At 32.2% G+C, this 17,494-nt stretch overlaps 1 protein-coding gene across 6 annotated transcripts in view; it reads right to left on the bottom strand.

The window, feature by feature from the left end:
• Positions 1-17,494, bottom strand: part of LOC136983821 (tRNA selenocysteine 1-associated protein 1-like) — a 76,995-nt gene that overhangs the window by 42,627 nt on the left and 16,874 nt on the right. For 5 of the 6 annotated variants that reach the window (XR_010882097.1, XR_010882098.1, XR_010882099.1 and 2 more), the window contains exons 3-5: positions 16,899-16,996; positions 16,476-16,575; positions 16,086-16,138 (exon numbers count right to left, since the gene is read on the bottom strand). Coding sequence is in view for 1 of the 6 variants with exons in the window: in XM_067280687.1 (XP_067136788.1) it covers positions 16,086-16,138; positions 16,476-16,575; positions 16,899-16,996 (251 nt within the window). In the remaining 5 variants the exon portion in view is untranslated. Of the gene's footprint in view, positions 1-16,085; positions 16,139-16,475; positions 16,576-16,676; positions 16,772-16,898; positions 16,997-17,494 lie in introns of those variants that run through there. The other variant, XR_010882100.1, reaches the window with a different exon arrangement.

Genomic DNA, 17,494 nt, shown 5'->3' with positions numbered 1-17,494 from the left:
AATAAAGTCAGGAAATGCAATAAACTTTCATTATATAATAATAAATATTTAGTAAAAGATTATTCATTTGTCTTACTCACTGCTACACATTCTCTATGGTTTTTTACTATTAAAATAAAACTGATGATCATAAGCTGTACTACTTGGGTTTCATCTAAGTCTATATGACATTCAATGGCTTTCTAAATTATAATTTTGAATTTTCTGCACCAATATTTAAATTGTTAAATATTTGATCTAGGCCAATCTACTTCTCTTGCTATAATTTTTTTATAAGTCAATGAATGTCAAAAACATTACACACAAGATTATTTTGTTTTTTGATAAAAAAAAAAAAAAAAAATTGATTCTCATCCTCTATGCAAATCATTTAATTGGTATGTTGAATAACTTAAAAGTAAACTTAATCTAAAGAAATAGATTTAGAATGACAAGTAATTCAAGAATTATAAAAACAATCCTCATACCGGTACATCTAAAACCTGACCAAGACGAAGATCTCGAAGGAGAATAGAAAACGTTAGTTGGTTGTTAATTTTTCGTCTTGGGTACCGGAAACTTAAAAGGCTTAAGAAGTTGTATTGGATTCAAGAATTATAAATTATTTAACAGAATTTATGATTATTTTTTAAATTGGACTTTATGAAACCAGTGCATAATTAGGTAGTATATGCAAACTATCAAGATTCATTTCAAACCAGTAATACATTTTTGCTCTTTCACACATGATCAAAACTAAGAAAAATGTATATTTTCCATTTAATGATTTTATATTCTTTTATAAATCAACCACACGGTGTTAAGCAATTTACTTAGATCAATGATAAAAAGCAATTATTTATTGTGACATCACAATAATGATAAGCTGCAATTTTTAATCCATTTAATTTAAAATATATGCTCTCCACCTCTAATTAGTAATGTCTTGCCCCTGTACATCAGACTTTTCCTTTAAAAATAGAGTAGTGCTGGTCATTTATTTAAGGCCAGGAACACACATGGTAAAATTCGGCGTAAAATCTAGCGTAAAACAAAGCGTAAAAATTTTTCTGAAATTTTGGCTGAAACAGAACTGAAAATAGAGTAGAACATGTCTCTACTTTTTACGCCGTAAAATTTTTACACCAAAATTCCTCCAATAAAGAGAAGTCTTTTCTGTGACGTCAAAGTAGACATGTGCTTTTTATTCTAACAATGGCGGCAATGAGGGTTAACCCTACAATTGTGATGGTCTCAAAAAAACAAAATAAATGAAATAGAGGAGTTTATTGTATCCATTCGACCACATCAGTGTCATGTATAAAGCCACTATATTTAAACAACGTTTATGGATGGCTATAGGTGCAAAATTTCAAACAACAGGTAGGTCTAGTAGAATTGATTTATAGGCTTAGTATTTAGATTACACGCACGTTCTTTATTTGAATTCGGAATACAAGTGTATTAATTTAAATTTTCTATATTATAGCAGAGAAAGCGAAAAAATGGAAGGTACAAAGGAATAGATATATGACAAGAAAAAATTAATAAAATTAGCACTGTCGGTGGCAGTGGTGTTTCCTATTCGATCAGAATTTTTACGTATTTGTGTTCTGGCATAAAAGCGTAAAACAGAAACTGAACTGAAAGCTGATTTCTGATTCAGTTTTCTGCCACACAATTTTACGCATGTGTGTTCGTGGCCTAACACTTTTCTGTGGAAAATTTTTGAACTAAAATAACATGACTTCCAGTTTGCATCAGAAGTTCGTATATATAATTAATAGTCTGTAGCTGGTCCTGTCTTTCACCTATCTAACTCTTCTCGAGATTTTTTTTTTTTTTTTTTAACTCTTTCCGCCCTGTGGGCACTAAGAGGGCCTCTTTTAGTAGGCCCATTATGGGTTCGGCCAAGCCCACAATGGGGTGACCGGGTGGTGAGGGACGGGGCCCGACATATCCGAACGGACCACCCCCCGAAAAATTCCTGGGGATTATTAGACCCGTTCGGATTCGATCCCGGGTCCCCCAGAGCGGTAGGCTGCCACCTTTACCGCTCGGCCATCCGGCCGTCCTTCTCGAGATTAAGAAAAGACAGACAAACACAGATGGACAGCAGTGGGAATTTATTGGTCTACACTTTTCAAATTGCAGCCAAAAAACATTCTATATTTATAGGTTATTTTCTTTGCACAACCTTTTCTTCTTGGTTTCCAGTTTACATGTTATAGTAAACAGTTTGTCCATTTATCTATTCTGATGATGACCAATCAATTTTCACTTTAGTGATTTGCATGTGCATAAATCTCAACTGTTTCTTTTAGTCTACTGCCTTATTTTTTAGCCTTTAATGTTATCATTATTTTCTTTTTCATTAATTAGAATTCTTTCAATAGTATTCAAGTTTCTCATGCATATGCCATAGAGATGCAACAATTAAAAAGTTTGTTTATATATTTTTTTCATAATGTATTTTAGCTTGTTAAGCCAGCCAGATAATAGTTTGACTGTTGTCATTTCTATTTTGTTAATTTTTAAATCCATGCTGGATTGAAAAACAATTTATTATAATGAATTACTAACGATTGCCTTAACTCCTTGGGACTCCGGCGAATTAAATACTTTTTAATTTTAATGTAGTTAAACATAAAAACGAAAAAAAAATTATAGAAATGTGTTAATTTTGAAGAAAAAGCTTCAAAGTATAATTTCCTTTGTCTCGCCTTAGCGCGAAACTTGACACCGATGTGTCATTGTTTACACAGCTGGATGACCTTGAGAACAGCTGGTGTCGTCTTTCGCGGGACATTCTCATGAAACTCTCGGGAGGAGAAGGGTAAAAAGTAGGGTGAATACTAGATGGCGGTATATTTCTAAATATTTTTTTAAAATTACGATTTTAATTGAAATTTCCGACCCCCCCGACTTAATTAAACGTATATATAATAAAATCTATTAATTAAAAAAATTAAAAAACTATTGGATGCTGTTTTTGACATCAGAAAATAGCTTTAAATAACTTTACCGAAGTAAAATCGACGCACTAGAACTTTAGAAAGATGAATAAAGTTTTATAAAAAAATCCCATAAAAAAACCATTAAGCGTTAATTGCGTGTCATTAAAGGTTAATTAAACTCGCAATAAAATTTTTTCGCGCGGGTAAAAATTTTTCAAAAAATTTGGAGACTTAGAAAACATCCGAAAAATCAAAAAAAAAAAAAAAATTTTTTAGGGGTCCTAAAGGACCCCATTTTTTGTAACGCTATACAACTTGCCCGAGATATCTCGGGCTAAGGGCTGAACGCGTTAAAGATCAGACTATAATTTGGTTAATTAAATGATTAATATTAGCCAAGTTATAGCTTGATCTTTAAGGCAATTGTTGGTAATTCATTATATACTCATCGGGCTTAGAGATGTTTATTATTTATATAATATATTATTTTTGTTTTGCGTATTTTTAATCCACTACATCGATAATCTTGATTAATAACATTAATCTTGATATCAAGATCTAAATAACATTATATATGCAGTGTCACTAAACAGAATTCTTGGTAATAAATCATTGGTACAATAAATATTCATTGTTAATTTTATTCTTTGTTCAGAAAACTTAATTAATTTATATATATAAAATTACTTGTCCTGACTGACTGACTCATCATCGCCCAGAGCAAACTGCTGAACCTTAAGTGGTGAAATTTGGTACACAGTTAAGGTACATCATGGAAACACACACTAAGAAGCGATTTTTCGAAATTCCCCGCAAGGGAGAAGGAGAGCATTAAGGCTTAACCAAAAGAACGGCTTCTACTGCACTATTTCAGATGCAATTTTTTGTTTCTGATGGTAATAACTTAAGCTCATCTTTGACTGCGTGACTTATCAATACCCAACTCGTACCACCTTATATAAGCAGCCTTGTTTAAAAGAATCTAACTAACGTTTTCGATCGTGTTTAACGACCTTCTTCAGGTTAGAACATCGAAAAAATCGAACATAAGAACGTTTAGCAGTAACGGCCGCTCGTTTGGAACGTTTTAAGAAGAACATTTAAATAGGATGGCATGCGCCATCTCTACGTCGATGAGTATTAAATAATACGATACAGGAGAATAATGTAAAGATAGATAACAAACAGTGAACAATAATAATAAAAAATATATGCCTCGTGGGGATATTGAAAATAAAATACTAACAGAATGTGCCTCTTTAATCCCTAAACTAAGAACAATATGCCTACGAAAAGCTATCCACTCTACACGACGCCAAAGATTTTATCTAATCAATACGCTTATTGAACTAGAAAACGAACTGTACGAGCTTGATCCGCATGTCCTAAAGGAAGCTAACGGCCGCGTTGTAAGCCTAGCTACGCAAGTGAAAAACAGACTAAAGATGAAGTATGGGAATAAAATGGAATGGATAAGAAAGCACCAAGATACTCACCCTAAAAAGCAGATAAACCACACTATTATATGCTGGGATGATATCACACTTCCTACGTACCTGAAAGAAGCTTGTAAATACGGCCCTAAATACGCACCGAAACCGATACTCACACTAGATAAAATCATGCCGGAAATCGAGCAAGCATTAGAAGGACTCAGCAAGATTAAGAAAGAAACGTTCAGATGGGAAACCGCACTCAAAATCAAGCATGCAAATAGTATAAAAGACAACGACCCCACATGGCAGTATATCAAGAAAAGTAAAGAGTGGCTGAAAGCTAACAACATTGTGCTAACAAGGGCAGACAAATCAAAAGACTTAGTGGTCATGAATAGGAGCACTTATGATGACCTTATGATAAAGTATCTACATGACACGCAGTGTATTACAACCCACCCAAGCGCACTAGAGAAGCTGCAAGCAAGGATTAAAAGATTTGTATGCACACCGCTTGCTAAAGAACTGGGTATGACTAATATCGTCGTCCACTCTCCCTCGACACCAAGGCTATTTGGATTTGCTAAAACCCATAAAGAAGATAAGGCATTAAGGCCAGTGGTAGATAAAGGGAGCGCACCCACAATTTTACTAGAAAGATTGGTTAACGGCTTCGTTAATAAATATTTACCCCAGAGTCCGTACAGCATAAAACAACCCATAGACCTCCTACAAAGAATGGCTAGCATGAATCCGCAAGAAGTTAAATATATGACCGTATTGGACTTCAAGGCTTTATATCCCTCCGTCAAGCTGGAACCATGTTTCTGCCACCTAAGAGACTTCCTCCTAAGCGTGATCAAGTCCCCAGAAAAGAAAAGAAAACATATACTAGAGATGACGCACTTAACCACATTCTCATCCATCTTTAGCTTTAAAGGCGTCACTTACACGCAACAGAAAGGTGTAGCCATGGGTAGCCCCTGGCAGGTACATTATGCGAGATGGTCTTAAGAACGATGGAGAATGCACTCCTGCCTAAATATGCTTCGCAAATCCTAATTTACGCTAGGTACGTCGATGACGTAGTGGTTTTCTGGAAAGTAAAACCCAACATACTCCAATTCATAACGGACATAAACGAAAACAAATTCGGCCTCGAGATCGAACTCGAACAAGAAAATGATAAATTTATACATTTCCTAGATTTACCTATACAGCTGGATAGCCAAGGAGTTTTCCACACTAAAGTATACAGAAAGCCCACTTACAACCCGATATTCATTCCATGGAACTCGCACGACCCGCCAGCGTATAAACTCGCAGCATTCAGAGCGCTCGCCGCTCGAGCACACACACACTGCAGTAGCACCCAAGACGAAAATAAGGAGATGAATTACATCATGAAGCTAGCTAAGAAGCACGGGATCAGTCACAAAGCCATCACTAGCCTCACCACGACACACACTAAGAAGAGAAACCTCCTAAACACAGAGGAGTTTACGTTGATGGACTATAGAGCGGCACTGAGCGGCATATATAGACGCATAGGAAATGCTACAAACAAAAGAATAATATACAAAAGGAGTCCCACTATATACCAACTATTAAGAGCTGATAAAGACCCCCCGGACACTAATTCCCTCCCGGGAGTTTACAAAATCCCGATTACGGACGCACGGAGGCAGAATAAATTATTTTACATTGGTGCCACCAGAAGATCACTCAAGGAAAGGCTAGCGGAACATCAAAGAAACATAAGAAACGAACAGCCTTGCACAGCACTGGCGACTTATGTCCTAGCAGATCCCCAGGAAGTCCAAGCCGAATGGGCCCAAGCAAGACTAATACAAACAGTTCGTAACATAAAGCACCTACGGTATACAGAGGCATGGCATATCTACAAAGCTAGCCAGAAAGGGCAATCCATAAACTTCCGAGAGGCTAGTAAAATATCTACGGCCTGGCGCTCAGGCGACACGTAAACGCCAGAAAGGCGGATTTGCAGAAGCTTACGCTGAACCCGCCGGTCAGTCTCCGCACAGCCCCTACCCTTCCCTCGGTATATGAGATGTTCAGCACGCACCATATTCTGTTAGTATTTTATTTTCAATATCCCCACGAGGCATATATTTTTTATTATTATTGTTCACTGTTTGTTATCTATCTTTACATTATTCTCCTGTATCGTATTATTTAATACTCATCGACGTAGAGATGGCGCATGCCATCCTATTTAAATGTTCTTCTTAAAACGTTCCAAACGAGCGGCCGTTACTGCTAAACGTTCTTATGTTCGATTTTTTCGATGTTCTAACCTGAAGAAGGTCGTTAAACACGATCGAAAACGTTAGTTAGATTCTTTTAAACAAGGCTGCTTATATAAGGTGGTACGAGTTGGGTATTGATTAGTAATAACTTAAGTTCCAAATGTACAAACCATTTAAATTCGAATTTCTTATTACATATTTGTTTGATTATAGTGTGGCCGTTGGCCACGATATTGTATACTGTGTTTGTATATTTTATTTGAATTAATCTTAGCCTTCCTTCCTGTTTCTTTGTTCTGAATTCCTTCTAGAACTTTCTTGTCTAATACCCTATTCACACTGTACATTTTAAGCCAGCTTAAGGTATGAAATATGAACGGAACTGACTTAACGTTAAACTGGTTTAACTACCAACAACCGGCTCAGCTTAAATCGCTTTCTCAAAGAAGGTTAAGTCGCTTCAAGCTTTCCACGAGGTCCGCCACAAGTTCAAAAATAATGGCAGAAGCAAATGTACAGGTACAAATGTTCGAACAAACGATACTCATCTCTGTTAGCATGTATATGCTGCTTCGGTACAAGAAGTTTAAATAATAATATAAATTTCTTGTTTACGAAAAAAAAAAATATATATATAAATTTCTGTCAAAAAATCCATTCTTATCACAGTTCTATCACTAAAGTGATATAAACATTGAGAGAATCGTGCTGCCAACGACATCACTGATAATAAACGTTAATAATTCCTAACTGATGTCTTATGCATTTTAAATAAGTTATTTATATTTTAAATTAGTAAATATAAATTAATTTATGATGATTTATGAAAAATAAGCAAAAGTTTGATTTTATTTAAAATGTAATATTGAGTACACCCACTTGAGGGCTAAGCGAATAATTCGCTTTAATTACCTAGTGTGAACGAGTAGTTAATCTTGTTTTCGACAATGTGACTTAACTTAATTCTGCTTAAATATTAATCCCGCTTAAAATGTACAGTGTGAATAGGGTATAACCCTTTTGGCATTTGGGAAGGATTATCTTTTCCACAAAAATAAAAAACGGTGTGGGGCCCTGGGGCCAGACGGACAGAGAAAGAGTCACTTTTGGTGAGAACCTCGAAGAAGTAGGGAGGGAAAAAGAGTGCTCCAGACCTCGAGAAAAACGATCTGAGACTGAGAGGTGCTGAAGAAGTTAGAAAGAAAAAAATAGACTACGGACAGAAAACCTTGAGGGCAAACAATAAAGTCAGGAATAGACGAAAGGTCTACGACAAGAAGAGGGTCACGAAGAAAGGAGAGTTTTGAAGTGGTGTTCTATCCAAGAGCACATAACTATGAAATACCCCGGGTATTTCTATTCCTTTCCTATCCCTTTTGCTTTTTTTCCATTTTCCTTAATTGTAAGATAGTTATATGTTAGTATAAGTTGATACGACCTGCATTTGATTGTCACACGTGTGAGAATTTTATACATTTAGATTGTTATAAATTAAATAATTAGTACGGTGTCTGTAATAACGGCAGCCACGATTTTACATTTGTTAATTTTTAAAAAATTATTGTGATAGCGGCAAAACACTAGAGGACATTTTACCATGTTTGCATGTTTGTAGAGGAGGCAGTAGCCTAAAAGGGATGGTTGTCTCCGTAATTTTTGATGGACTACTGATGGTGTGCAACGACGAAATGAAAAAGGCAACGACAAAAGGTTTTAATGTTTGTGAATGCTCCGTATTTTTACATTTTATAATTTATTTAAATTTAGGGAGTTTCAGATAATGTCACTTATGTTTCGTGAAAAATTAAACTCAGATTTATCGTATCTCGGAATCCCATAATATTTGAAACTTTAATTTAGGTGCATTAGCAGTCCATAGTTTGAAACAAACAAAAATCAGTAATTTTACCAGATTAGTAACAACTAATAATTGAGAACCTTAGTGAAGTACCGAGGGAGGGTTATTTCTATCAAATTGCAAAATCCGTGCGGGCGAAGCCGCGGGTAACAGCTAGTACAAATATAAAAAAGCTATACAAATTTATTAATTTAAATCATTAATAGAGGATTACAAAAAGAATAAGATTAAACTTATACTTTTCCAAATAACCTATATTGAAAACTATAACCAAATTTATATATGCTTATAATAAATTTAAATATGTAATTATTAATTTAAACTAATCTGATTTTGTAAAAAATTCTGTGTAATTTAATTTATATCTTAAAAAGGTAGATTGTATAATAATGTACAGTGGAACCTTGGTATACGTCTGCTTTAGAATACGTCCTGTTTGGACGAAACAAATTTTGCTCGGTATATGACTTAATTCAATTATACGTGTCATCTATGAACAAGTAGCACCTTCAGTGTACTAGACCAGACTAGATGTTCACGGTCCCGCGGTTTATAACTTTGTTAAATTTCTTCTGATTTTAATTTGTAAGTAAAATTTTATTATTTTTATTAATCATGAATTGCAAAAAGGCAAATGAAAAGCAACGGAAAACTAAAAAAAAAAAAATGACCAGAATCACAATGGAACTAAAAAAAGAGATTGTTGAGAAATATGAAGGTGGCATGGATGTTCGAGATTTAACTGTTGCATACCATATTCCGAGAATGACGATATTGACAATTGTGAAAAATAAAGACATTATTAAATCTGCTAACGTTGCAAAAGGGGTTTAATCAATTTCTAAACAGATTATTAGTAGTGATGTAACAAATAGTATATTCGGCCTCAGCCAAATACTTGGCCAGGAGTGTGGCTGAATATTCGGCCAAACTATTCGGCTCGATTAACACACGTGCGAAAATTGGCGCGCAAACCGCATTATGGCAAGGATCGCGCACCCTGCTCTCTATTGGCCCGCTGTCACTACGATTTTTTCTTCCAGTAGATCTAAATTATTTAAATTAATTAATAAATTAAATTATATTAAATTATAATTATGAAGTTAATATGAAATGGAGCCTAACATCTACCTCTAGTGCCAAATTGGTTTATAATTTATGTAATAGCTGTAAATAGCCTGATATGATTCAGCAGTTGTTGGTATTTAGATGTAAGTTGTAACTTACATCTAAATACCAAGTTATTTTATTTGCAATCGATCTTTTTAACTCTTTAATTAAACACTAAAATTTTGTTTTTACTATGTATTTGTAGACTGAATTTGTAGCCTAAGGATATACTTTAGTGGAGACATATGGTCTAGTTTCTCCCCAGTTGTGGAACAGTTCAAATATATTATTGGGGGGTTTCTATTTGTGAAGTTTTGTGATATTTTGTTGCTATTGTTTTTGTCAATATTTTTAAAATTAACATAATTTCAAATGTTATCTTTTGCATATAATGAGAAATGCTCATTCTTTGCTTTATATATAAAATAAATTATATATTAGTTATTTATCTATTTCTAGAAGATAGTAAATAATTCTTTCATTAAATACGATAAGTTTCAATAAAACGTTTCGTAAATCATTTTAAAATATCGTAAAAAATATTAAAATATACACGAATACAAATATAACATAATTAACTAAACAATAACATTAATGCCAGATACATTCTAACCTACACGCCATCAATGCCATAAGATATCGGGCTAGATAAAGGCTATAATAATATTTAATTACGAAATAATTTAATACTAGAGTTAGATGCGATTTCTTATTAACTTTAATAATTATAGTTTAATGTTCAGCATTAATAAAGGTTACCAAAATGATTAATTTACTGTGTTTTCGTTATTTCTTACTTCTGTTTTTAGGTATTCGGTATTCGGCCAAATAGTGAAAAATACACCGAATACCGGATAGTAACCAAATATTCGTTACATCACTAATTATTAGTATTAAGGAGAGTTTGATTTGATTTTGACTTAATGATTTAAATAATATAATACAATATACTGTAATAACTTTAAAAATCTATAATAAAATTTATTTTTTTTATTAATGTGCTCAAACAGCATTTAAATTATTTTACAACCCCATTAATATATATCAAGAGGGTTTTTTTTACATGAGAACGGATTAATCATTTTTACATTACTTCTTATGGGAATGGTTGGTTTGGTATATGTCCTATTCGGTATAAGTCCAAACATCAGGAACGGATTAAGGTCATATACCGAGGTTCCACTGTACATTTCTATTTATCTATTTCTATATAATCGAATAAAACTAAAATAAAACTATGGAATACAGAATAAACAACAGTCTTTTCAAAAGTGTTATCATTAAAATGCCAAAAGTACGAAATATTAAAAATATCTACTACATGACCAATTTCTACAATGTCTAAATAATATTTTTATGAGAAATGATGCCATTTTTCAAATTACGTAAAGAATAATTCCAAAAAGAAAAAAAAAATCACACATTGAAAGAATATACGTTGCTCTATATGCTTTCTGTAATTTCTGTAATTTTGGATACTGGTTTAATACTGTAAAATGGAAGTTTTTTTACAACTGAATTTTAGAAGAATTTAGTATTTACCATTTAAATATATAGGCAATTATTGAATATAATTTTAGGTTTTATTTTGTGCTGATTCAAATAGTGATTTAAAAATAATCATAGGATAGTGTTTTCTGATTAAATTTGGGCTAGCGTAACATTTAATTCTAGTAGTTATTAAAATTTAAATAAAACCAAATTTATGTTGTTGTTTATAGAAGAAAAAACCCTAAAGTCAACAATATATATTGCTTTTATATTTGGTTAAGGTGGGGAGGAAAACAGATACTGATTTTATACATATGATCAACACATAATAATCAAGTATGAGGGCTATTTTTTAAATAAGGTCTGTTTGTGAACAAGAGTGAGAATGACATGTGATCGCACGTCTGCTACCAGCATGCTTGCGTGTGTTTAGACGCAATTTGCAGCTGTATCGTCTGTCTGTGTGCTGAACTGTAGACATTTATCAGGTCAGTCCAAAAGTTCATGTGCATTAATAGCATGTATGGGATTTGCGATGACTCATTACCAGATCGATAAGATTCCGAACCTGTCGAAACTTCTCATCGCTTGACTGATGTATTCGTCAGTTTGTCACCAAATTTCGTAAAGATCAGACGCATATCAGTACTGATAAAAAAATGAATATCGATAACGCATATAAATGTGCTGTGTTATATTTTTTCTTTTTGAGTGGTGAAACTGACAGATCTGCAGCAATAAAAATTAATAGTGTACATAATGCACATACTATTAGTGTAAGGAGTGCCCAGAAATGGTTTGAAACATTTAAACTTGGAAAAAGCAACATTAATGATGAACCCCGTTCAGGACGTCCTGTAGATTTTGATAACGACGTTCTTACATCTGCATTTCCCTTCTATCACGCTTTGAAAGAGAGCCATTTTTAGACCGTTTGGTAACAGGTGACAAAAAATGGATTATTTATGATAACGTCACCAGAAAAAGATAGTGGACAGACAAAGATAAGCTGGCAATTCCAACACCAAAGGCGTCTTTACATCCCAAAAAGGTTCTGCTAAGTGTGTGGTGGGATATGTATGGTGTCATTTATTATGAATTGTTAGAACCAAATAAAACCATTGATGCAGATGTATACAGTGAACAACTTTGCCGTTTAAATTTAGAATTGATTAAAAAACGCCCGCGATTGGTGAATATGAAGAAAGTGTTGTTCCACCATCATAACGCTAGACCACATACGGCTCGAACAACGCTGCAAAAAATTAACGAACTGAATTGGGAGCTTTTGCTGCCCCGGATATTGCCCCAAGTGATTTTCAGTTATTTCATGCCTTACAAAATTTTTGCCAAGGCAAAAAGTTCAATTCTAAACAGGATATACAAAGTGAACTCAGAAGTTTTTTTGCTTCAAAACCAGAATCTTTTTACACCAATGGAATAAAAAAGCTACCAGAAAGATGGCGAGATATTGTAGATAGCAGAGGAAAATATATCATAGATTAAAATGTTAAATTGTGTTTTATTTACACCATTTAAAAATTTTGCCAAAATGTGCACAAACTTTTGGACTGACCTGATATAATGTTTAAGAAAATTGAGTCGCCAGCTGACTGAGATAGAATCTGTTATTCGATTCTTGAGTGCAAGAAACTTGGCAGCAGCGGAAATTAACCATCAGATTTGTGAAGTTTACAGTGATAATGCTACGAGTGACAGTAAAGTTCGAAAATGGGTAAAAATGTTCAAGGATGGGCGAGTTAATGTGCATAATGAGCCTCACCCTGGCCGACCTTCTCTGATTTCTGAAGATTTGATTCGTGATGTGGATAACAAAATTCGAGAGGACCGACGATTCACGATTTAGACGTTATCAATTAAATTTCCACAGATTTCAAGATCAGTTTTGTATACCATTGTTTTGGAGAAACTGAATTATCGAAAATTGTGTTCTCGGTGGGTTCCAAGACTGCTTTCTGATGATCACAAAATAAAAAGATTGGGCTTTATCGTTTTTGACTCGATACGATCAGGAAGGAGATGAATTGTTGGACCACATCATTACAGGAGATGAGACTTGGGTGTCTCACATGACTCCTGAGTCCAAGTAACAGTCAATGGAATGGCGACACATATTGTCACCAACCAAAGTGAAAGCCAAACAGACAATTTCAGCACGAAAGACCATGGCAACTGTCTTTTGGGACAGGAAAGGAATTTTGTTAGTGGATTTTATGCTGAGAGGCACAACAATCAATTCTGATGCGTATTGTTTGACCTTGAAAAAACTCCGGTGTGCCATACAAAACAAGCAGCGTGGCCTACTGCCTTCCGGTGTGATGTTGCTCTATGACAATACAAGGCCATATATTTCTGCACAAACACAAGATCTAATCAGTTCTTTTGGATGGGAACAACTGGATCATCCAACTTACAGTCCAGACCTTGCACCCAGTGATTTTCACTTCTTTTGGTACTTAAAAGAGTTCCTTGGTGATCAATGATTCAACGACAACAAAAGTGAAAACTGCAGTCATGGATTGGGTTTCTTCAGAGGCAGCAGATTTCTTTGAAATAGGAATTCAAAAAATTGTTGAGTGGTATGACAAATGTTTGAACAAAAATGGAAATTATGTAGAAAAGTAGATAAAAGTATGTAGAATATGATAAAAATATTTTAATAATATTTACAATATTTTTATTCTTATTAAAAAACAGACCTTATTTAAAAAATACCCTTTGTAATTTTTTATTCAATGAATAAAAAATTTGTGTCAGATATACTGCTACAAAGATTTGTGTCGATTGGACCTTCATCCAATAAAAAAAGTCTTCCCCAATCTTAACCTATTCAAATGGAAGGAATGTGCATGGAACCATTCCAGAACTTCTTACAGAGCAATCTGTGTTCATCCTTTTTTTTGTTTTCTGAAGTTTGTGTGTTTTAGTAAGTACCTTTTTATTTATTTTCTATTCAATTTATTTAATAAAGTGTTTTGTTGTTGACAAAAATTGCCAATCTTTATTCACTCAGACATTTTAATTACAACATCGTAGTATTAACAGTTTCTTGTAAAAAGAAATTTCCTTTCATAATTTGTATATAAAATTTAATGAAAATATTTGGTTATATTTGCATATAAGTTCTCTCAGAAAAATATACAGAATAGAATATCATTATAACAAAGACTGATATACAATAGATAATATTTGATATTTAGCTAGAAAAATTAATTTTAGTAATTGCCAATTAGTTTATAGTGTACTGTTATTGCAATATAATTATCAAAAAGGAAATCATAACTGTTTAATATTAATATTTAAAAGACATTACAATTTCAAGTGCAATCATGAAGACAAAAAGCCTGTTATTTTGTGATAAAATGAAAAAGACGTGCCAGACAGCATATTAGAATATTGTGCAACGTTTCTTCTAATATAGCCTTAATCCTTCCAGTTAATTTCTTTCACGTTTGTTCTAACGTTTTCGGCCCATCCTGGGCCATCTTCAGGAATATAATGAATGAACGTGTAGAATTAGAATGTATACATCGAATGCCTTCCGATTCAAATTACTGTGAAATGGTTAAATTTGTTGAAGCAACAGTTTTGATAGAGAAGGTTTTGATTATACACACAATACAGTAAAAAATTACAGACTTCTTTCAGCAATAGATATTCTGCAGAACAATGAGATTATAAGTATCATTCTATTTCAAATTTTAGTTGTTTCTTCAAGACAGTGCTGATAAACTTTTATAGACAACAGATAGCCAGACGATTGTGGCAGTAAAGGCATCAGCTTGCAACTCTGGGGGTCTCAGACACAAGTTGAATCAGGAACCCAAGAAACTTTATATTTATTGCTCTAAAGGTGCAAGAGGTTTCATTTTCTAATAACTTTTCCAACCTTCTGGTATTTTGATCATGTTTCAGTATAACAAAATTTTGTTACAATTTATCATTGTGTTTCATACTATCATTTAACATTTCAATATAGTTTCACTGTTTTCATTTAAACTTTATTCATACTACCTCAAGTGCCAAATTTATTTATAATCTTTAATTGTATATATCCAAAAGTTAGCTCGATTACTCACAGTAGTTGGTGATGTATTGACTTAATGTTATCGAGTTTAGTGAGTGTTATTTTATTTTAAACTTTATTTAATATGTTACTATTTATATAATACACAAATCAATTTCTTCACAAAAATTCAGAAAAATGTTTTTCTAATCTTAATTATTTTTACTTATATGTAAAAATTACTGATGCTAATAACTAAGCAACAAAAAACAATTAAGTTTTCAAATTAATTTTTTTCTATTAAATCAAACTTTCCATTTCTACTTTAATTTCTTTCTACATATTTGGTTAAATGGCACAAACAGACTAGTTATCTTAACCATTAGCCTGATTTTCTTGTTCATCTTTATTGAAGCACAAAATGTACAGTAATGTTTACAATATACTATGAATGAATTAGCATATAAATTTTAAGATAACAGTATTTACTAAAATTGTTTTTAGAAAGTTCTAAGAATTATGTGAAGATATTTTATATGCAAAACTGACAATATTTTTGAAGTAGTTGAACATCTCAAAAACAAATATTTTAGATTACATTTGCATTGTGAGAACAGAAGATATTCGTAAATTATTTTTTGTTTTCAAATTTTAGCAAATTTTTTCCAGTTACAAATTAAACTTTTAATCAAGTTAATTAAAATTCTCTCGTCAATAAAAACAATAATAGTTAAATAAAAATTCTATTACTAATGTTACAAATATTTGTTATTTAAAACAAATCAACTGTTAATTTTATAGTTTTTTTTAAAATGTGATATTTTGTATTAAAATGAATATTGTATTACTATAAAATTATAAATACTTATTAATTTATGTAAAAAGGTAAGTTGAACATCTAATAAAACACAACTATTATATATAAAAGAAACTGCAAAAAAATATTTTTATACTCACTGCTGTAAATGTTCTTTTCCATAACTTGCATGATTCAGCTTGAATCTCTTGGGCTAAAAAAATAAAAAAATTTAAGAATTTCATTATCTGTGGACAAAATTTAAATTTCATTCCATCACATTTGAATCAATTGTATTTAATAAAGGATTTATCAATCAGTCAGAAGAGAAAACCTTTATGTTTCAAACAGCTTCAGACACTTCATACATAACAGAATATCTGGTAATTCCATTGTTTGCCTATTAGAGAGACAGAAAGTTACTCCAAATTATTGCTATTATTAAAGCAAGCAAACCCATTCTTTCAGTCCACAGCTGTTCATTTTGGATTTATATCTAGAAGAAACAAACAATATTTAATATAAAAAAATTTATAATCATGTATACTTACAGGAGAAGCATTTGGAATAGTCTTTCCATTACAGCGATGCAAGACTCTCTGAGCAGTCTGTTCTTCACCAAAATCCAAAAATCCATAGCCCATTGGCAATCTAAATTTATCAAAATTCATATTCTTAGCTTATAATTTTTTTACTATATGTATTCTTTTATTTAAATTATGACATCATATTAAAAAAAATCTACAACAAACCTATCATTAATACTAGACATACATCTGATACTTATCACCTCTTGCTTTATTTAAGGATTCAAACTGACCAACGAAAAAATTGTGCTTGAATTTGGCTAATGTCAAAAAACATTTTTCAATGTTATTGAAAAATTTAATAAAATTATTTTACAGAATTTTAAGTCTTTATCTGATAACTGGAAAATTTTCAAGTTTTTCTTTACAATTAAAACGACAACATACCCAGTGTATCTGTTCTTTATGACTTTAGCATGGACAAGATTCTCTCCCATTAATGTAAAAGCTTGCTTCAGAAAAGTTTCATCCATATATGGTTCCAGCTAAAAAATAAAAATGATAATAAAAATTTATCATTCAAAAATATTCCTAAAAGTTTAAAATGATTCTATTTTAACATTTAATGCAAAAAGCTGGCAAGGACTCTTGTACAACTTTTCTAGCATTCAGGAGGTTAAGGTAATCAAAAAGAAAGTCCAATAATTTTGAATTATACTACAAGACAAGATTTAAATAATAATAAAAGCTTAAAAGGAGTAATTTTGTTAAATTATGAGAAATTTCTCTATTAAAAAAATATTTGTTTAAAAATGAATTATTAGAGGGGGGAACACTTAAGAGTATAGTTCAAAATTAAAATTGTGGGGTACAATAAAATTTCAACAAATAAACAACAAATAAAATCGAGATTTTATTGAAAAATATTTTTTTTTAATAATAATAATTATTACAAAAAGCAAAAGCCTTATTTTTATGGTAAGAACGAGATAAAAAAAAACAAAAAATAGGAAATGCTAATAGCAAGTAAAATTTTCATTAAG

The sequence above is a fragment of the Centruroides vittatus genome, unplaced genomic scaffold, assembly GCF_030686945.1.
Source record: "Centruroides vittatus isolate TY-2023 unplaced genomic scaffold, ASM3068694v2 contig_89, whole genome shotgun sequence".
Taxonomy (NCBI): domain Eukaryota; kingdom Metazoa; phylum Arthropoda; class Arachnida; order Scorpiones; family Buthidae; genus Centruroides; species Centruroides vittatus.
The sequence above is the reverse complement of the archived record's forward strand: the minus strand, read 5'-3'. Positions and strand labels throughout refer to the sequence as shown.